At 37.7% G+C, this 22,482-nt stretch overlaps 4 protein-coding genes across 4 annotated transcripts; all 4 read right to left on the bottom strand.

The window, feature by feature from the left end:
* Positions 1–551: 551 nt before the first annotated feature.
* Positions 552–1,436, bottom strand: LOC123033375 (olfactory receptor 5-like). Its single transcript, XM_044449980.1, has one exon. The coding sequence runs from the start codon at positions 1,434–1,436 to the stop codon at positions 552–554; it is 885 nt and encodes a 294-aa protein (XP_044305915.1).
* An 8,858-nt stretch (positions 1,437–10,294) lies between these two features.
* Positions 10,295–11,254, bottom strand: LOC123033374 (olfactory receptor 2AP1-like). The gene has a single exon (XM_044449979.1). The coding sequence runs from the start codon at positions 11,252–11,254 to the stop codon at positions 10,295–10,297; it is 960 nt and encodes a 319-aa protein (XP_044305914.1).
* Positions 11,255–16,077: 4,823 nt separating this feature from the next.
* Positions 16,078–17,034, bottom strand: LOC123033373 (olfactory receptor 6C3-like). The gene has a single exon (XM_044449978.1). The coding sequence runs from the start codon at positions 17,032–17,034 to the stop codon at positions 16,078–16,080; it is 957 nt and encodes a 318-aa protein (XP_044305913.1).
* Positions 17,035–19,522: 2,488 nt separating this feature from the next.
* LOC123033372 (olfactory receptor 2AP1-like) lies at positions 19,523–20,464 on the bottom strand. The gene has a single exon (XM_044449977.1). It carries the CDS (start codon positions 20,462–20,464, stop codon positions 19,523–19,525), a length of 942 nt encoding a protein of 313 aa, XP_044305912.1.
* Positions 20,465–22,482: the final 2,018 nt, after the last annotated feature.

Here is a 22,482-nt window from a genome sequence, read left to right as displayed (position 1 = left end):
GGAAAACCAAGACACTCAAAAAGAAATTCTCTTAATAATGAACTATCCCTCTCCAATCTTAAAGCTTTAAGATTCCAAAGCAAATAAACAATACCTTACAAAGGCACCAATGCTTATTAGTTCAATACAAGCTAATGTAGAATCTGAACAATGCTTAAGTTCAAGGAGCTAAGCATAAAGAAGTCTAAATAACAAAGATATATCTACATCTGAACAGTCATTAATAATTTAAAAGAAGGATGTGTAACCACACTTACAACATATTGCACATTCACAGACATGCTGAAAATATAGTAACTGGGTACAAAGAAGTACATCAATTTTCAATTAGCCATTTATATTATGGTTACTAGCTCAATTAGGTCAAATTGCACAGTATATTCCTAGGGAGACCATTTGATATGAAGATCATTAAAAATAAATAAATGATAGACTAGTCCAAGTCACTGCAAAAATTATTGTTTTCATGTTCATTAACCAGCAATATTTTATTAATTGTTGTAATATTTACTAATTGTTGGGAAAATTAAAAACCCTTCTAAATACTTTCACTATGGCATTTTTACCTCCTTATTTCTCAAGCTGTATATTAGAGGATTTGCAACAGGGGGCAGGAGTGTGTACAGGAGAGACGCAACTTTGCTGAAATCACTGAGTGCTTCCATCTTCGGTAACATATACACAATCATAATGGTTCCATAAAAGGTAGAAACCACGATAAGGTGAGAGGAACACGTAGAAAAAGCCTTTTTTCTCCCACTTCTGGAAGGAATTCTCAAGATAGTGGTTAGTATGTATATGTAGGATGTCAAAGTGAAGAGAAAAGGTGGCAGGGTGAATACAAATGCCAGGATAAAACTCATTAGTTCCACTAGGCTGGTGTCACTACAGGAAAGTTTTATAAGTGGGACAGAATCACAAAAGTAATGATTAATTTTATTGGGGCCACAGTATGTTAACTGTAGCATGAAAATCAGCAGGACTGAAGTGGCTAGAAGTCCGTTAATCCATGAAGAAGCAGCAAGTTGGATGCAAATGTGTGCGTTCATGCGTGTTGCATAGTGCAATGGCTCACATATAGCTAAATACCGATCATATGACATCACTGAGAGGAGATAACATTCAGTTGCCATTAGATAACCAAAGAAAAAAAATTGTACAAAGCAGGCACTGAATGAAATTGCCATTTCATCAGTCAACAAGCCCTCCATCATTTGGGGTAAGATATTAGAGATATAGCAAGTCTCTAGGCATGACAAGTTTGCTAGAAAGAAATACATGGGTGTATGAAGATGCCGATCAATCACAACTATAATTACAATAAGAACATTTGCAGTCATGGATATGATATAAATCACAAGGAAAACAAAGAACATTGCATTTTTCCATTGACTAAATTTTCCAAAACCTAAGAGGATAATTTCTGTGATATTCATCGGTTTTCCTCATTCACTCCATTCACAATGTGTTCAGTGGAGATCAAATACCTGCTTGAAAAAATACAGAACAAACAAGATGGTTTAAAAGATTATTGAATCGATACTAAGAAGTCCTTTTTCTAGGAATGGTCTGATACTTTTGAAAAATTTGAAGTGGGTTTGGAGAATTGGCTATCCTGTGTAGTAATACAACCAAATATTAAGTTAAATAAGGTGCTCAACTGACCAAATTACCTAGCCATTGTAGTTCATAGGTACCTTATAATAATCCCTGTATGCTGTACCTGTGAATACCTGTATATGCCAAATATTTATAAGCTAGCTTTTTAAAAACTTGTGTCTTTATAATTTCTCAAGACATATACCCACATCTTACTCTGGGAACCAGGTGGTCTTCCCTCAAAGAGATGGCTCAAAGTCCACATCCAGCTAAATTTAGCAGTTTCATAGCATGACCTGCTCCTACAAGAAGTTTCTATCTTATATTAATCCATATAATACACCAAAAATTATTTATGTACTTAACAGAAATATATCTCATTCTATATCTAATGAGGTGGTGAAGGAAAGAGAAAGAGAATTTTCAAAATTTAGAATATTTTTAAAGTCAACTCAGGCCAATTTAAATTGTTTGGTTTATGCCTATCTGAAAAGGCTACGTTAAACAAAGATGGCATCCATAGAAAAAGAAGGAGAGGTAGTGCATTGGTCTCCATTCTGAGAGGGTTTGAAAAGGATTCAGAGCATGCAGAATCACCTGGTCTGGTGTCAGTGACTGTACAGGCTGGTAAGAGGGAAGGCACAGTCACGGAGGTCCTAATACTAAGTTTAGAGCCAACAAAATCTTACATGGTGAAATAGATTGATTCAAGACAGGCAATTTCCCCTCCTCACATAAATTTACAGGGACCACAACATTCTTGAGGATTACAGAATAAGGAGTCATTTTAACAGACCAGTGTTTGAATGGAGCACACTGGATTATATTAGAAAAATTGGTGTTTATATGCATTGCTTACCCCTGTGATAATAGAGCAAGAAGATTCTGTATAATTCCGACTGACTGTGCCACACTTTCTCTTTTCTCATCTTCACTTAATCAAGATGCGTTTATTTTTCTCATGTGTGCAGACTGAGTACAGAATATTTCTAAAGTGGTATTTGGTCCAAGTTTTGTAGGACATGTATTACTCCAGAGGGAATGTCCCATTGCTCCTGTTCAGAATCAAAGGAGAACATATCCCTGGCCATTTCTCTAATTGGCCTTTCATGTCTGTATCTATATCTATAGTAAATAATTATATGCACCATATCCTGTTGTTCCACCTCATCTGAGTGCCAAACTAGATGTGAAACTTTTCACACAGTTAGAAGTTATAGAATCTCCCCTCCCTTCCCATCCTGTCCCATCTCATTTTCTTATGTTAGTGCATATTCCCTAGGTGGAGGCAATTTCCCTTGCACCTGCTACTTGCCTTTTCACACAAATGGGAGAATTCCTTTCAAATACAGATAGAAAGTACACAGGACCTTGGAACCATAAGAGCCACAGCACAGCAATACAATCTGGGTGCTGATGTCTCTCATCTACTTAACAACAACAACAACAACAACTGAGCTGATACATTTCTGAAACCATGCCTGAGAGCTCATATGATGCTCCTCAATCAAGGCACCAAACGCACAATTTGTTCTATATCCAGCTGGAAAATCAGAGGAGCAAGGAGCCAAGAAAAAGGCAGCATTGCAATGTGTCTGAAGATAAATGACTAATTCTCATTAAATAGCCTTTATAAGCATTTTGTTTAATAAACCCACATTTAGAACAGAGCCGTTGGAAGTCCCAGATTTAGGTTTAGCTAATATTCTTTCTGATATCATCAGACATTACTAAGCCTGGTCAGCAAAGGCCCAAGCTAACCTTGCTTAATTGGCTTTGACCAACCAGGGAGCACCAAGGAGTAGAACTCACAATTCAACATAAGTATTGGCTGAAGACAAGAAATACTCGTGCTCTTAAAAAAAAAAAAAAAAGAAAAGAAAAAACTGAATATGGCTAGCATTTTTCAGATGTATTTATTTCTTGAAATTCATTTATATATTTCCCAGTACTTGAGGATCTCTGCAGAAATATTTGAAGAATAAGCTGGCTCAGACCTCAATGGATACCACTAGACACAATGCCACTGTCTAATGGTGTCCTTGGATTTACATGTAACCAGCAGAATGTCCACACTGCCGCACCGGTGCACACACACTTGTACAATGAAGTTTCTCCAGCTACTTAATATGTACTTTCATTCACTTATTACAGTGCTTTTCTTGATTACTTTCCTATGGCTGCTGAGGTCGCCTAACAGTTCTAAACAAGCAAACAAACATAATGAACCTGCATAGAAATGTATGCAAAGCAAATGTATGTCTGCTTAGAACTAAACGAAAGGGACACATTTGTACTAATGTAATAAATGGAGAGGATCTCCACGTGAAGGAAATAATTGCTCTAAAATGCATTCAGAAAGCTGCATGGAAGAGCTGGAGACTTTGCAAAGTGTGGTGGCCACTGGGATCAATGCTTCAAATTGGTAAGATTACATTGTAAGGGGGAGAAATTGTCCCCTTACTGCTCCTGCACAGTGGGAGCAGTAAGGGGACACAGATAAGGATGATTTCCCAAGGTTAGGTGCTTGTGATCTTCACAGCAAGATTGTGTCATAAAAGCCTGGAGCATCTTAGGTGCAAGCAAAATGCAAAGGGGTGTGGGTATGTGTGTGTGTTAAAAATTATAACCAGAATATGAGAGAAGTTTAACATTGGTGGTGGTGAGAATAAAGAAGGGCAATGAACATTTCTGTTCTCCCTCTATCATAATCAATAGATCTTATAAACACATGAATCACTGAGGTACAGATTTGAAAAGGATAGAACATATTTCAAAGTAAATATGCATATGTTTATGTAAGACTACTGCACTTTGCTCATTAACTGGGAGTAAGTATCATTGAACTCAATGTAAAGTTCAATACACAAACTTGCACAGATTATTTTAATTAATTAATCCAAATTAAGATTGATGTCACTATTACAGTATATCATTCGTCTTCATATATTATATATTGTTCCTCTCTAACTAACTTTACACAATACATGTTGGAACTACCATTCTAGTAATTAAATGTAATTAAAAATGCATGAAAAAGTCTTCCTTCCTTCCTTTTTTTGACAAGGATCTTCATTGTTTGCATTTTTTGCCATGCCACAGAGGTAGAAGGAAGCAGTGAACAAAGACCTTACATTTCCATGAAATTTACCCAAATTAAAAAATATTGTTAAAAAAACTGCTTGAAAGGATGTGAACATTACAAATGCTTTTATCAAAAGAAGAATAGATATCTGTCAAAAATCCACAGAACTGATATGTACATTTGGAAAACTATGCATGAGTTTCAAAAACAAACCAAGCTAGCTAGCAAAGCTCATACGGACTTGTGTTTGAATGAACTGCAAGATGGAAGCAGGAGAATTTTGGTGCTCTTCAGTTTTGGGTTGATTCAACCCACAAAAAATGTACCAATTAGTACAATCAGCTCAATAAAGTCTTTTTGAAGGGATGATACGTTAAGCTCATCGGATTTGCTAGGTTAGCAACAAAATCCTGTGCATATTCTTTCTCAGTGCCTCTTTGACCTCCTGATTTCTCAGACTGTATATAAAGGGGTTCACCAGAGGAGGCAACACTGTGTATAACAGAGAGGAAAATTTTTGCATGTCTCTCTTGTCTTCAGCCTCTGGTAACATGTATACAATCATTAGAGAACCATAGAAAATGGAAACCACAACCAAGTGAGAGGAACAGGTGGAAAAGGCCTTTTTCCTTCCGGTGGTGGATGGAATTTTCATGATAGCAGCTATAATGTATGTATAGGATGTAAGAGTTATGAGAAAAGGAGGAAAAGTTAATATGAAGGCCACAGTGAACCTCAAAATTTGCAACAAGCTGACATCAATACAAGAAAGCTTTAGAACTGCGTAGTATTCACAAAAGTAATGATCAATTTCATTGGATCCACATTGCGACATCAAAGTGATCAATATCATCATAGCTGCAAATCCATTGATCCACGACACAGCTGCTAGCCTGATACAAGTCCAGGTTCTCATGATTAGTGCATAATGCAAAGGTCTGCAAATTGCAAGGTATCGGTCATATGACATTGAACATAACAAGCAGCATTCTGTAGCTTTCATGGAACCAACAAGATACAACTGTGTGAAGCAGCTGCTGAACAAAATCATTCTGTCCCCAGTCAAGAGAGCTGAAAGCATCCTTGGAAAGATATTGGAACTGTAGCACACTTCCAAGAAGGAGAGGTTTCCCAGGAAAAATTACATGGGGGTATGAAGCTGCTTATCAAAGATGATGAGCAAAACAATTAGAATGTTTCCAGTCATTGTCACGATATAAACCAATAGAAAAGTCAGGAAAAGAACCATCTGCCATTCATAGCACTCTGCAAATTCCAGAAGAAGAAATGCTATCACCTGTGTCTGGTTTCTGACCATATTGTATAAGAAAAAAAAAAACATTCCTGAAATGGTGTGAATTTTTTATTTGTTTTAGAACTTCCAGGAAATCTCAGTAGCCACAGCAGTAAGTTATCTATGAAGGAACTATAATAGGTGAACAGTGCACAGCGTTGAAGTAGCTGAAAACCTAAGGAAGTATGAAGAAAGTGCAAGGCACAGAGAACTGTCAATTCAACCCTGAAAATCAGAAGAATGACATTGCTAAGTACAAGAAATTGCTCATCTTCTGGTGCACCTTCCTTTACCTGTTCCTTTCTACCAATAACTTGGAAATTGGTTCCTTCTGGGCACTCTGCACAAATCAACCTATTTGTCTCACCTGCCTGGGTGAAGAAAAGTCTTACAGGGTCAAGGGATTCTGATTTACACTCCTGAGCTTTCACCTGACCTTCTGAGCTGATATTGTTGCAGGGATAGGCAGTACAGGAGAAAACTCAATCCAGACAAGATGGAGGTTCTGTTGGTGGGCAGTACATTTGTCCAACTGGGAAATTTTCTATTTTTAATATATTTTATTAACATTTTAAACTAACACTAAAAAGACATCAAAACATGGCAAACATTGGATTTATTGGGTCAACCTGATACTACATATTGTTTAACATTCTAAAGTCAAATTTCAAATCAATTTATAATAGCTTAAAAAATCTCTAAATTTATGCCAGGTCCCGTTTCTCCAAGCAATTATAGAAAGAGTCCCAAGTTCGATAGAAATCAGTATCCTCTTTTTCCTTCAACGATAAAGTCAATCTATCCATTTCTGCACAGTCCAAGATCTTTCTTACAATCAATCCATCGGTGGGCGGCTCCTCACTTTTCCAATATTAAGCAAATGCAATCCTCACCGCTGTGATTAGGTGCAGCATCAGATACATTTCCTGTCTGTTAGCGACTTCCAGTATGATGCCTAACAAGAAAACTTTGGGTTTAAAGACAAAGGGTTTGTGTAATATTTCCTCCATCCATCTATGTATTTTAATCCAGTACTTTTTTGCATAATCACAAGTCCACCACATATGATAAAATGTACCCACTTTATGTTTACATTTCCGACATCTATTTGACATATTTGGAAACAGCTAATCGACTTGGTAACAAATACCATCTATAGAACATTTTATATAAATTTTCTTTATATGAAGTTGCTAATGTTACTTTAATGTTTCTTTCCCATAGTTTTAGCCACTTTACTAGTTCAACATTGTGCTCTTTTGAATCTCTTGTGCTCTTGGATCTCTTTTGGATCTCTATCTTGGATCTCTTGTGCTCTTTTGGATCTCTATAGGGTTTGAAAGTTCTCCATTAATTAAGATCCTGGCCGACTGTTTTTGATAAATACTTGATATCACATTCATAAATTTTTCACCAAACTCCATTTGAATCATCTGTTGCTTCATAAATTGCCAATTAACATTATCAAAGGCTTTTTGGGCATCCATGAACAATAAAGCCATTGGTTTTTCGATATGTATCTCATAATATTTTAAAATATCCAAGATAGTTGTCAAGTTATTCTTCATTTGTCTTTTTGGCAAAAAGCCATTCTGGTCTGGATGGATAAAGTCTATTAATAACTTCTTTAGTCTTTCTGCAAGTACAGAAGCAAAAATTTTGTAATCCACATTTAATAGTGATATAGGTCGGTAATTTTGAATCTGTGCTACATCCGTATCTTCTCTCTGTATTAATGTGATATTTGCCTCAGTCCAAGTAGTTGCTATTTTTGCATTTAACAATGCTTCATTGCATATGTCTTTTAAGAGTGTAGCAAAAATTGCTTCAAACAATTAGTAAAACTCGGCTGGTAGTCCATCCAGGCCAGGGGTTTTGTCATTCTACTGTCGCTTATTTGCTTCTATTACTTCCGTAATTGTGACTTCTTGATTTAATAGTTTTTGGTATTTTTCTGGTAGTTTTGGTAATTCTTCCTTTCGAATATATTCTTTAACTTTCTCGATTGGAATCTTCTCCTTCTGATATAGCTTTGTAAAAAAGTCTTCCACTATTTTCTTTATTTGTGCACTCTGTGAATGTAATCATCCTTCTCTGTCTTTCAATTTCACAATCAACCTCTTCTCTTTTTCTGTCTTAACTTTATGTGCTAACCATCTTCCTGGTTTATTAGCATTTTCGAAGACGTTCTGTTTGGTCAATTTCATTTGTTTAGTAAGCTCATTTGTATCCAAAAGGTTTAACTTATGCCTTAAAATATCCAGCTGAGACTTAAGACTTTATTTTGATGGGTCCTCCTGTAGCACTTGTTTCAATTTCATCAATTCCTCTACTATCAGTGCTTGCTCTTGTTTTTTCTTTTTATTTATTTGAGCTGAGTATGTTATTATCACTCCTCTGACATAGGCTTTGGCTGTATCCCAGACATTCTGTAAAGAGGTTTCTTCTGGTTTATTTATTTGAAAAAATACTTGCATTTCTTTATTTATCTTTTCTGTAAATTTTTTTCTTTTAACAATGCTTTATCTAGGCTCCATCTGGGCATCCTTGCAGTTCCTTTTAGTGATAAGAATACCGGATTATGATCTGCCCAGACATTTGCCTCTATTTCAGCTTCTATCAGATCTGGTACTAAGTCTGGAGTTATCCAAACCATATCAATTCTAGACCATCCAACTGGGAAATTTTCAACCCATTCTGGATGGGGTTGTTCTCCCACTAAAGAATAAGGTTCATAGCTTGGGGGTGTTCCTGGAATCTGAGGTCTCACCTGTTTCTCAGGTGGCCTCTGTAGCATGGAGCACCTTATTTATCCTCTTCTGTTTTATTGTTTTAGTTATTATTGTCATCTATTTTATCTATTTTTTTATCTGTATTAGTTTTTATGATTGTGCTGTAAGCCACCCAGAGAGGCTTCTGGCTATGAGGTGGCATACAAATACAATGAATGAATGAACAAATAAATAAATTTCCAGGATGGGTGGTTCTCTTCATTCATTATCCCAGCTTCCCCTCATTTTCTCCTGCATTACCATCACCACCATCAAGTTCTTTCCACATGAATAGGTTTGCTAATTTCTTACTGAAAATGAAATAAAACAAATTTCTAACCCATCTACACCAGCTCAGTAAAAGAGATACACATTGTACAAATCTGTCATATGGTTGTTAAATATGAGAAGGGAATTGGTGCAGGGGGAGGTGACTGTCCCAGTTTAGCACCATGTTTTTGGCTGGATGTACAGAAAATCAGTCTTGGACTCTTAAAAACAAAGCACTCAAAGCCATGCATGGATGCATTTGACATTCTTTTCTGCACAAACACTGAAAAAGCAGCAGCAACAACACAAGTTATTTGCAGAAAATTATGGATTGTGGTAAATGAAATGAAATCTTAACTCTGATCAATCTCTGCCCACCCCTCAAAACAAACAAACAAAAAAATAAATAAAAGAGCTTGGCATTTTATTCCACATAATGGTCCTTCCTGCTAGTAACTTGAGTGGAAAATGAGAGAGAAGCGGTTTCTCTTCTGTGGTGTATGTAACATCCAAATGTAGAATCTTGCCAGCAGGCAGACTACATTAGCACACTGGGTGTTTCCTCCTCCTCCTCCATTGCTGTTGTTGTTGTTGATGATGATGATGACTTATATTCCACCCATTCCTGTTGTGAGGAATCTAGGATGGCTTACATAGTTCAGTTGTATCCTCACAGTAATGGCCTTGTTTGATAGGTTGGGCTGAGAGTCTGACTGGTCTAAAGCCACCCAGAGCTTCATGGTCAAATAGGGACAAAAACCCACATCTGTATCCCTACCCCAGCACTCTAACCAGCACAGCACACTGGGTCTCTAGGGCTAATATATCCCAGTGATTAATATCAGTTGTATTTATTTATTTATTTATTATCAGAAACTATTTTAGGCCACTTTTAAATGAAGAAGCATCTCATAACCATCCCAGAGCAAATCATCATGGTTGGTACAAGACAAAATAGAGTGCAGCATTCAGTGTTACATTATGGAAGGAAACACTGCACAACCCAACCTTCCCTCTCCTGGAAGCCTCTGATTGAGCTAATGGAAGGAAGAATCACCTGAAATCTAGGACATTCCATTGGTGGTAAAAAAAAGTTCTCTGCCTGTTTTTGGGAGAGCCAGATCACAAGGATTAGCAGATGTTCCAACCATCTGGAATGACATTTCAAGGGTATAAGAAGAGGAAAGGAAAAATCACTTCAGCAGTGCTACCTTCCACTCATGTTATGCTATACCACCCATACACACGTGTGTGTTTGTGCATGCATGTGTGCAATTAATTTGCTTTATGGTACTCTGCTTTATATGACAGAAACTTGCTAATAGTATTTATCAGGGCTTGTTTGACCTCCTTATTTCTCAGAGTGTATATAAATGGATTGGCTAGAGGGGGCAAAACTATATACAGAAGAGAGGAGAATTTTTGCATGTCTCTCTTCACTTCAGCACTTGGTAACATGTACACAATCATTAGTGACACATAAAAAATGGAAACGACAACCAGGTGTGAGGAGCAGGTGGAAAAGGCCTTTCTCCTCCCAGTGGTGGAAGAGATTTTCAGGATGGCTGCTATGATATATATATAGGACACAAGAGTTAGGAAAGAAGTTGGAAGTGTAATTATGGCAGCCACAATGAAACTCATAATTTCCAACAAGCTAGTGTCACTGCAGGCAGTTTTTAGAAGTGGGAAATAGTCACAAAAATAATGGTTGATTTCATTGGAGCCACAAAAATTTAATTTATGCAGCATCAGAGTAAGCAAGATTGAAAACACAGCCAACCCACTGATCCAAGATGCAGCTACCAGTTGGAAACAAGCCTGAAAATTCATGATTGTTAGATAGTGTAGTGGCTTACATATGGCAAGATATCTATCATAAGACATCACACAGAGTAAGCAGCATTCTGTCGCTACCAAGGAACTGCAGAAATACCATTGCATGAAGCATCTGCTGAAAGAAATGGTTCTGTTTCCTGTCAAGAGGGCTGAAAGCATCCTTGGAAAGATATTGGAACTGTAGCAAGCTTCCAAGAAAGAAAGGTTCCCCAGGAAGAAGTACATGGGGGTGTGAAGGTGCTGATCAAAAACCACCAGTGCAACAATGAGTGTGTTTCCAATTAGGGCCACAATGTAAATCACTAGAAAAGTTAGGAAGAGAAGTGTCTGTACGTCATAAAACTCTTGAAATCCCTGAAGAATGAATTCTGCAATCTTTGTCTGGTTTTCCAACATCATATGAATGAACTCCTGTTAAAAATAGAAATGCAAAAATGAAATGTGTTATCACACAGATATTGACTCTTCTATAGCTGTTTAAGATTACAGGTGGAAAAAGCAGTTGTCCAAAGAATGCAATAGAACTGGACTACCTACCCACTCCTTCGGTTTTGGTGATACAGATGTCCATAATGACTAACATGGAAGGAAAGATGGCTTTCATTTCTTCATACTGTTGAAATATTTGGATTTGATGAGATAGGGATATCCAAGGTGGATTTCACAGTGTATTTGGGTGGAGTGTTCTTGTAGTAAGTTCTGATTTATTGGTTGAATAGCCAAAATAAGCCCTTGAAAGAAACCACTGGATCCACTCATACTTGCTTTATCACTGTAGTTCAACTTACTGAATCCACGTTGTAATTTAAGTTGACTAGCCAAGCAGCAGAAGTAAGAGCAGTAAGCAGTAAGAGCATATGTCTAAGCATAGCCAAAGTTATAAAAATGATCAGTTGTTATCACTGTTAACTCATACATAATGCATTCATTCATAGCATCCACATGTTGAAAAGACCATCAAATATATAACATGTTTATGCACAAAAACCAGATTTTCTGCTTGTTTTGGAATCCATGAGATGGGCGGAGGGAGGAATTCAATATCATAAGTTATTAGGGTGAAGGATAATAAATTTTCCTGACTCCAACTGAACTTTCAGATTAAAACATGGGAGTACTCTTCATAATTTTAACCGATCACAATTTGAAATTAATGAGACCCTTCTTTTCTCTACATCATTGCAATTGGTATTAATGCAGATTTGGTAATGTTTATAGCAAGAAAAGTTTTCTGGAACTTCTTCCCACAGTTCATATTGCTAGGGTACATCCATGTGTGGAAGACTATATACTAGAAAAAACTCTGCTCTATTAATCTATATGACTTTTTTGTTTTTGTCTCTTACTCCATTTGTCATCCAAGCCACAATAACTCAAAATTCTCTGCCCCAAGAAGAAACTAATCTGCTAAAATTTTTTCTTAAGATCACTCACCAGTGCCTGCAATTACTTCAGTTGATGAGATTTCTAACTCATCTTTAAGCATATAGCTGATGTCCAAAACTGAGTACTTGACATTCCAGATCATATTTGATTCATGCTACACACAGGAAAGTAAATATTTTCTGTTTGATATGAACAAAGAACACAATCTCCCAATATCCTCACTTCTTTGATAGTTTAGCCATGGAAAGCAAGTGTGAAAATAAATGGATTGTAGCCCACAAAAGCTTCTGCAATATAATATGAGATTCTTTCAGTATTTGGTTGTTTTCCTCTGCAACAGACTAATATGGCAGAGTTCTGGATATTTATTTTATGGACAACTTGCATTTCTGTAGACTTGACTTCTCTTAAGGAGCTGTCAAGGCAGATGGTATTAAGAAAGAAGTAATAAATGCTTACCATTCAGTTGCTCATATTCAGTGTTGATTAACTTTGTGATGACTCAGGAAGCAATGCTCAAATCATGTTCTGCACCTCATTCCATGTTGTGTAATTATCTGTTCTGGCTTTGTATTTGAAGCATAATAAATCAATGGAGCTCAATGTAATTATGTAATTATTTGAACAGCCAAGTTTAAAAATGCTTTTAAATCATACGTTGTTCATAGAGCTGCTGCCCTCTTCAAGGGATAATAAGCAGAAATATGGAAATATGAATCTTCCAGATAGTCAATGTTAATAAGAAGTAGATAGAGATGTATTATATAGATAGCAGGGATAGAATATATTTCAAAAACAAATAATAATATATTGTCTATGGAATATTGGATAGGGAGTTCAATACAACAAATGAAAAGTCACATCATGCATCCTTCTAAGGCCCCAGAGCATAAAACATCCCTCAGGTGCTTTGAGAGATGCAACACACCTTCTCACTCTGGAATTCCAGGAAATTATGGCTATACGGTCTTTACAGCTAAATTCCAAAAGTATGCATGCACACATAAACAGCCAAACATAGCTGCCAGTCCTGTTGGCCTAAATAACAATAGAGCTCTTGTATTTTGGAGAAGAAACCATTACTTTGGCCTAGGAATACAACTAGAGTTGCAAGGAATTTTCTGCCAGCTGAGAATCAGTTTTGTATGGTGGTTAAAATGTTGGACTGGGGATCCAGGAGATCTGGATTCCAGTCCCCACTCCCCCATGAAGCTCACTGGGTGCCTTTGGGCCTGCCAGAGTCTCAGACCAACCTACTGCACAGGGTTGGAGGAAAAAGCAGAATATAATGCAGTGTAATAACAGTCCCAGCAACAGCAACTTCACTGAGTAAGCAGCCACATTTTTAGTAAATAGACATTAAGATGTTAAATCTTGCAGAAATGTTGAATTAGGGAGACATGGGAGACAAGTACAAAAGAATGTGTGGTATGGAGGAAGTAGGGTGATGCTTTTCTTCAGCTCTCTTACTCCATCCCTCTCTCTTTCTAAACCGAGTTCTGTGGATATAGCTTCTCAAGGTTTTCCAACATACTTGTGGCCAAAAAAATTGGGAAGATAATTTCATTGAATTTATACAAGGGGAGCAGTCATTCTCAACCATTGGCAAGGGTGATAGCACTTCTTTCTCCTCTTCTTCCTCCTCCACCTTCTCCTTTCACACATACACACTGGCTTCCTTGCACATAAACAAACACCCATGGCAAACATAGGAGTCTTCCTATTGACCTGGAATATGGGGCTCAAAGCAGATCAAAAACATCACAGATATCCATTAGCCCACCTGCCCTGAAGTTCTGATCAGAGGTGGCGTTTATACAAATGGAACATATCCTGGATTATGCATACATAGGAATGGCAAGAGGGATGCAATTAAGCTCACTGGACTCCGCATATTGGACTTCAATATTTAACAGTGCCTTCACACCTTTCCTGGGGCAAAATGGAAAGATTTCAGGCCTCATATTGGCCAAACGGGATTGTTCCTCTGCCCCAGGAGAGGATGCATTTGATGGAGTTGGCCTGTGCCACACAGCTATCTGGTGCTGATTTTGTTTGGCACTGATCATATCAGTAGATACTTCTGGGAGGTAGCACAAAACCTAGGATCCATGGAGGAAAATAGCATGACACCAACACAAGTTTGTATCTATGTTTGCTGGGAAAACCGGATCATTTGATGGTGGTGGGAGAATCGTAATTCTCACCAAGTTGGTTTGGTTGTGTAGTTTGTCACTGGCAGTTCAGATTTTCTGCATACTTGGAGGCCCTTTAAGAAGAATTAGGACCCTCAAAACTCAGTTTCATTTTGAGGAAGACCTATATTTATGGAGAGTGAGGAAGTATGCAGGCCTTCCTCAGTACCTGGAAATGCATGGCAATTCCCAACCTTGGTGCCAGGTTAGTTTGTTCTATCTGCAATAAGTGGGAATGGCAGGAAGCACACCAGCATGCTACACACCATGTACAACTGCTGAGGTAAAAACAGGGGTGTCCAATCCAAGACCATTTAAAAGAACCAACAGAAAGGTGCTCATGGTCATTGATGTTTCCTGGGAATTTATAGATTTTATTCAATGGGTTGTGATTTTGTGCATTGTCAACCATCCTTGTTCTATTATCCACTACTTGATGGATTTTTTTCATGGGGGGCAGTGCAGGTGAGGGCATACAATAAGTTAATTCTTCTTTGTAAATATGCATTGTGCAAATATTTATTGGCAGAAGCATACACTTGAGCTGATGAGCATTTGCATAAATATTCCCCCCAAAGTGAACATCTAGTCCTCAGGTCTATGTGACTTTGGGGGGAAAGGTCTGCACTTGAATTCATAGGTTGGATTAATAACATTCTGAGCTAATGTTAGCTTGTAAGTGATTTCTCCAGCAAATCCCATTCCACCTCACCCCCCTCAACACCCTGGGAGCAGACTAAGAAAAGCAGAGAGGACACTTCATCAGCCACCTCAGTCAGGACATCTTCCTCCACCGCTTTTGAGGATGAAGCAAGAATTTCACAAGTGATTCAGAGTTCAGACCCTGACATAGTACAATCCTCTCATGTGACTACATTTCACTTTCCATGTGGAGAGTATAACACTTTTGAAAGAACTCCAAATCAATGTTTTGCATGTGACCGTCATATGCTGTAATACCCTCTTTAAACATGCAAGTATCCACCTGCACCATACAAAGTTTGCTTTGCATGAAACTGAAGAAGGTTCATGCCTGTGAAAAGGGTTGATCTACAGAATGTTTCATAAAACTATGGTTGCCATCAAGGAGTAATGTGAATGGTTTATTAAAAAAACTGATCTTTCTTTTTCTTGCGTGACTATTGGTACTCTAAGAAAAGGAAAAGGAAATGTTTCAGCATAACAAGGCTAACCACTTGCAGGATTAATACACTCTATTCTTGGAGCATTCAAAAAAAATGGAGAGCACAAATATAAGAGGAAACAAACACAGAACCAGGAGTACTTATTTTTAGTCTAAGGAGCTGATGATGTGTTCAGGCTGTGTGTGTGTGTGCACACACGTGCTGCTTTATGTTTAGTGCTGTTCTAATATCACTTAAAATGAATAAATGTTAGGTGGATCATAATTTTATTAATAATTTTATTATGAAGTTTTTATGATTGAATGACACGTTGAAGAGAATTTGTTAGAGCTACTCTGCTAGTGAAACCAAGTTCTAATAACATGTTCATTTATTAAAGTAAAGTAAAGGTAAATCATGTTCATCAATTCATTAACAAAAAACAAAAACAGAATTCTGTATACCCACAAACATTTAATTTAGTTTGGTTTACATTAACTGAATTTAACTACCCTCATCTGATACACTTCGTAAGGAAAATAAATCTACCAATTTTATTTTTCACAGCCTCCTTGACCTCCTTATTTCTCAAGCTGTAGACAAATGGGTTGACCAGAGGAGGTAGAACTGTGTACAAGAGAGAGGAAAATTTTTGTACATTTCTTTTGACCTCAGTCCTTGGTATCATATACACAATCATTAGAGACCCATAAAAAACAGAAACCACAATCAAGTGAGAAGAACAAGTAGAAAAGGCCTTTTGCCTCCCAGTGGTGGAAGGAATTTTCAATATGGCAGCTATAATATACGCATAAGATGTAAGAGTTAGAAAAAAAGGAGGTGTTGTGAGTATGAAAGCCATAATGAAACCTGAAATTTCTAGCAAGGTGGTATCACTGCATGATTGCTTTATGAGTGGGAAATACTCACAAAAGTAATGATCCATTTCATTCCTTCCACAAAATGTCATTTGCAACATGAAAGCAAGTAATATATTCACAGTGACAAATCCATTGATCCAAGAAACAGCTGCCAGTTGGATACAAGTCGAGGTTTTCATGATGACCGCATAATGCAGTGGTTTACAGATTGCGAGATACCTGTCATAAGACATCACACAGAGGAGACAACATTCTGCAGCTTCCAAGGAACTAAACAAATACCACTGTGCCAAGCAGATTCTGAAAGAAATCCTTCTGTTGTTAGTCAGGAGAGCTGAAAGCATCCTTGGAAATATATCAGAGCTGTAGCAAGCTTCCAAGAAGGAGAGGTTTCCCAGGAAAAAGTACATGGGGGTATGAAGGTGCTGATCAAAGACAATTAGCACAACAATGAGAATGTTTCCAGTTATTGTCACAATGTAAGCCAGCAAAAATGTCAGGAAAAGAACCATCTGCCACTCATAGAACTCTCCAAATCCCAGGAGGATGAATTCTATTATCTGTGTTTGGTTTTCCAGCATGGTGAACATGGCAATAATCTGATCATGAAATATTAAAATGAGTTTAGTTTATACCTATATGGTAATGTTAAAACTCATCAATGTCCAAAGTAAAGTGTTTGCTATGGGGATAAAGTGACATCAATAAGGCAGCCAACCACCCAATAACTTTTCTACCTGTAGAGATGCAGACATGCTGCTTCATATTGTTTGGAAAAGGTATATTAGAAGGCCCATCCTAATGCCATTAGTGAAAATACTCCATGTACTCGCTCAATATTTCCCCTTGGTTGTGACATGCTAAGCTGTTGCAGTCCAGCTATCCCCATCAGAATTTCATATGTTTGTGTTTATGTATATTTGGGGCAGTGAGTCAAAAGATCTGGTATCTCATTGTAGTGAGATGGATGAATGGGGGAACACCAGGGGAAGGCAAAACAAGTACATGTTTAAAGAAACATCTTTTTAAAATACCAGTAAAAGAGCTAGTATGAATTTAATAAGTGGAGGGAAGGGGGAGAGGAAAGAAGAGAAGCAACATCTTTCATGCATGCAGCACTGGGATTTGGGGGTAAAGAAAAATGTAGCCCACTCAACTGATCTGTGGGATATCATGTTTCCCAGTTAAAATACTGGCAGTCACCTGCTAAATCACTGATGTTGTATCCTCACTTTTCCATGTAAAATTCATGAGAATTCCTTTTCACATCTAGACTTGGGTGTCCAAATCTACTCTAAGGTGAAAATGAGGAAGGAAATTACAAGATCTAGGAACACATTTAAAGTTTTAAAATTTGTTTCAACCCTGAACTGTTGGTGGTCAAAGCTACTTCCACCATATTTAGAAATTATGTCTTTCCTGGTACTAAGGTACTTTGAACAGGCAATCATTCCACATCCTTAGAGAACAATGCATGAATGAATCATCTTTCTCCACTAAATCCAGAATCTTCTTTTAAGAAAGTAGAATCACAAAGAAGGACAGAGATGCAATTAATCATCTGTCTAATGAAACATAACCCTACAAACAATTCCGTGCTATTTGTTTGAGGGGAAAAAAGCACAGACTTCAAAGACTTTTCTGGTTTCCTCATTTGCTTCAGTTTTATTGTGATGCTCCATAATGCAACTCACCTGTTCCTGAGGTTGGTTGGTCTGATCTTTGTGTTTGTGATGTGCAATGTTTTAAGGAGGCAGGATCTGACTGGGCATTGCATTTATGCAAAGGAAATCAGCAATATAGATGGGGGTGTGTGCATGCTTCCTCTTAATTACTAGAGATGCACATAAGTTATTAAAATACAAAATGTCTAACAGAATTTCATTATCAAGGGAGACTGAACTCTCTGCAAACAGTTGCCTATGGTGTATTTACCCTTGCAAGGATATGACTCTCCTAGGACTTTGATCTGAAAAAGAAGCTGGCACCTTGGAGTGATTTGCCATCTGGGACACCAATATCCTTTAATGGAGACTACTCTGTATCCAGCACTGGTGACTGGGAACTGGGATATGGCAGATTCAGCTGGGAGATGGTTGCTGCTGTCTTTCTGGATGGGATTAGCCATGCCACTTTCTGGATTGCAATGTGCCATAATAGGCTCCCTGGGCTGCGATCAGTGCAGTGTACATGGAGGAAAACCAAAGTGAAGACAGTTGTTCAGTCATGCAGTTCTGTGTTAATGAGAACACAATGTGTCAATGTGCTGTTACTGCACCTGTGACTATGTCAGAAAAATTGATATAATACTTCTCATGATTGCAGACCTTACTATATAGACCATGGATGCTGCTTTTCAAGATATTAGCTTGACCTGTGTCCTTGCTATTATGTAATGAGGTACGGGTTGGAACAGGCCCTGTGATACAGTGAAGTCTTGTGCTGCTCTTAGAACTGGGTGCATTGTGGATTGTGTCTTAGTGGAGCTTTGTCTACAATCAAGATTCATCTCTAGGGGAGGTGGGACAGCTGCATAACTCTGTAGCTTCAAGCTATGCACTGGTTAGGAAACTTTGCCACCTAATGACCAAAGAACCTCATGCAAATGTCAAATATGGGTATGTTTAAATTAATACAAACCAGTTAATACATCAAAACCAGTTAATATGTTAAAAATAGCTCTCAGGTGCACAACCTTTGGGTCCTCTCATTATGGATAGCATGTTTCAGGTGTCTTTGGAAGGCACATGATGGCAGAAATTCTAAGTGAGACAGTTTAAACAAGTGTGGTAGTGAAAGTTTAAGTATGAATAGAAAAATCCAGGCAATATGAGATCATTTGGGGATGAATGTACCCAATACACACACACACACACACACACACACACACACACATGAACAAGCATAAGAAATGAAATAACTTCAGTATTCAGCACATCAGCAGAGCCAATGCTTTATATGACAAATCACATCTATGAAAAATGAAAACATACCAATTTTATCACATGTAAACATACCAATTTTATCACATGTAGCTATCTTTACCTTATTTTATTGCATATTAATTACTAACTGAAATTAGCTAGCTTTGTATGGCAGAAGCCTACCAATATTATTTCTCAGGGCCTGCTTGACCTCCTTATTCCTCAGGCTGTATATAAAGGGGTTGGCTAGAGGGGACAAAGCTGTGTATAAAAGAGAGGAAATTTTTTGCAGCTCTTTCTTAATTTCAGCCTTTGGTAACATATACACTATCATTAAAGACCCATAGAAAAGGGAAACCACAACCAAGTGAGAGGAGCAGGTGGAAAAGGCCTTTTTTCTCCCAGTGGTGGATGGGATTTTCATGATAGCAGCAATGATGTACACATAAGATGCAAGAGTTAGGAGAAAAGGAGGGAATGTGAATATGGCAGCCACCACGGTACTCATAATTTCTACCAAAATAGTGTCACTGCAAGAGAGTTTAAGAAGTGGAAAGTAATCACAAAAGTAATGATCCATTTCACTGGAGCCACAAAATGTTAACTGTAACATCAGGCTAAGTAATATCAAGAGGACTGTAAACCCATTGATCCAAGAAACAGCTGCCAACTGGACACACGTCCAGGCTTTCATGGTTGTTTTATAGTGGAGTGGCTTACAAATGGCAAGATACCTGTCATATGACATCACACAGAGCAAACAACATTCTGTAGCTTCCAGGGAGCCAAAGAGATACCACTGAGTGAAGCAACCGCTGAATGAAATTGTTCTGTCCCCAGTCAGGAGAGCTGAAAGCATCCTAGGGAATATATTGGAGCTGCAGCAAGCTTCCAAGAAGGAGAGGTTGCCCAGGAAGAAGTACATGGGAGTATGGAGATGCTTATCAAAGACGACTAACATAACAATGAGGATGTTTCCACTTATGGTCACAATGTAAATTGCTAGAAATGTGAAAAACAGAAGTGTCTGCATTTTGTAGACTCCTCCAAATCCCAGAAGGATGAACATTGTAGACATTGTTTTGTTTTGAAACATCATGGAAATACAAACAGCTAAATCCTGTTGCTGGGGGCAGGGGGAGAGAAAGAAATACAAACATATCATGTGATTAAAAAAATTGTAATGGATAACGCATCAGTCCCTTTCCATATTCTGCTGATACAAGTTTAGGATCTTACAGTTGGCTTGAATAAGGAAATGAGATAGCAATAATAAGTCCCTTCCCAAGGATTGCTTATTTCCTCTATTTGTGGAATATTTTGGATTGGCATATAGTCAAAATGCTTCTCAGTTCAGGAGTTGCACCTTGCAGACCAAGCAAAAGCTTGGACTCAATTGAAAATTGAAATCCGTACAATCCTGAGCATTCAGAATGATTCATGGAAGCATCAAGGAATTTTTAAAGAAAATTCATTTATAAACATTTGAACAAGGAATATTATATTATCTGATAAATATCCAAGGTTTGTATAAGGAAAAGAATGCATTTGGAAAATGTTCACAAATTAGTAAGTACTTTTAATCAATGCATACTTCTGAAAATGAACACAATAAGTACCTTTGTGGGAAAAATGCATCAAAATACACATTTTCATGGGAAAAGAAGAAAAACTTGAAATGTGATTTGAAGATGGGCTGGCACACACTTTGAGATTGAATTTAGAGAAATCTTGCAAGATCATTTAGTGTTTCATGCATTCCAGTTTTGGGTGGTCAGCTACAGGAGAGAGCCAGAAGGTCTGAACAAGGATTTAAATGCATTCAATGGAGTGCAATGCAATATATACAAACTGAATATACTGTAGCATATACAATTACAATCCCGGGAAGATGGATAGAGGAAGAACAGTATTGCCATGGTATTCTGAAAGGGCCACCCCTAAAGGAGGTAAAAGGGATGGCAATTAGAAGAAGGCCTTCTCAGTGTCTGCTCCCACTCCCCATCTTTGGATGGGCTTCCTAAAGAGGTCCACCTGGCTCCCTCACTACTTTTCTTTCAGCACCAGGTGAAAACTATCCTTTTCTGAAGATTTTTCAAAAGTCACTATGCTATCATATTCCACCCCCCCCCCCCTTTCCCCTATACTTATAATTCCACTTTTGGCCTGTTTTTAACATTACCACTTCAACATCCCTTAGGCGGCTATTCAGTGGCCTATAAATGTGAAAATAAATAAATAAATAAATAAATAAATAAATAAATAAATGGTAATAACCTCATAGCCACCATGTGGATTTGCAAGTTAAATATTCTAAATGTTCATCCAGCAAATCTTTGGATAGATTTCTTCTCTGCTAAACTAATACTAGTGCGCACCTGACCATAATTTGGAATATTCCTTTTTTGTGTTTCTTTAAAGTCCATGCCTTATGATACAAATATTACAAGTCCCAACTCTTTCCAGGTATGTCCCCCAACAATACCATTACTGCTGATCCATAACATCAAGCCTTATTCACTTTCTTACTTTTAAATGTGACATATGTCTTTATCTTTCAGTCCTTGTTAATTCCACATTAGACAAGCAGGTAAGTCTTTCCACAAAATAATGGCTAGGCACCTATTGATAGCCAAAAACACTTTTTTCCTCTGGTGAAATAACAAATCAGCCTGTTCTTGAACAGAGTTATTGTGTGTTTTCCAAGTTCTAGCTACTGTAGAAACTCCTATGCATGTTGGCTTCCTTTCCTCATATGTCTTCATTCAGCATGCAGATTTCAGCAGGCGGGGCTCATGTTATCTCAGAGGTCCATTGTGGTCACACTACTCCCTGTTCCTACTGCTTCTCACAAATTGAGTGTGTAGACATTTGAGAAGGACAAGCAAAAATGGTGGAGTGGTTGGGGAAGCCAGTCAGATGACATGCTGCCTCCAAACTTACTTATCTTAGGTAGTTATAGCAACTTCTTATGTCTACAGTAAGGGAAGGTGAAATATAGCTGGAAGGAACTAAATTAAAAATAAGCATCCCTCATAAATTCAGTCAATTCAGTTTAGAAACTACTGAAGTTCTTTTATCTAATTACATTTTATGGGATATTAACTGGGACTG

Source organism: Varanus komodoensis, unplaced genomic scaffold, assembly GCF_004798865.1.
Source record: "Varanus komodoensis strain SLA01 unplaced genomic scaffold, ASM479886v1 scaffold62, whole genome shotgun sequence".
Classification (NCBI taxonomy): domain Eukaryota; kingdom Metazoa; phylum Chordata; class Lepidosauria; order Squamata; family Varanidae; genus Varanus; species Varanus komodoensis.
The sequence above is the reverse complement of the archived record's forward strand: the minus strand, read 5'-3'. Positions and strand labels throughout refer to the sequence as shown.

Bases quoted from the DNA above. Each gene is read 5' to 3' on its own strand.
- LOC123033375 (XM_044449980.1), bottom strand. From the start codon at position 1,436: ATGAATATCACAGAAATTATCCTCTTAGGTTTTGGAAAATTTAGTCAA.
- LOC123033373 (XM_044449978.1), bottom strand. From the start codon at position 17,034: ATGTTCACCATGCTGGAAAACCAAACACAGATAATAGAATTCATCCTC.
- LOC123033372 (XM_044449977.1), bottom strand. From the start codon at position 20,464: ATGTTTCAAAACAAAACAATGTCTACAATGTTCATCCTTCTGGGATTT.
- LOC123033374 (XM_044449979.1), bottom strand. From the start codon at position 11,254: ATGTTGGAAAACCAGACAAAGATTGCAGAATTCATTCTTCAGGGATTT.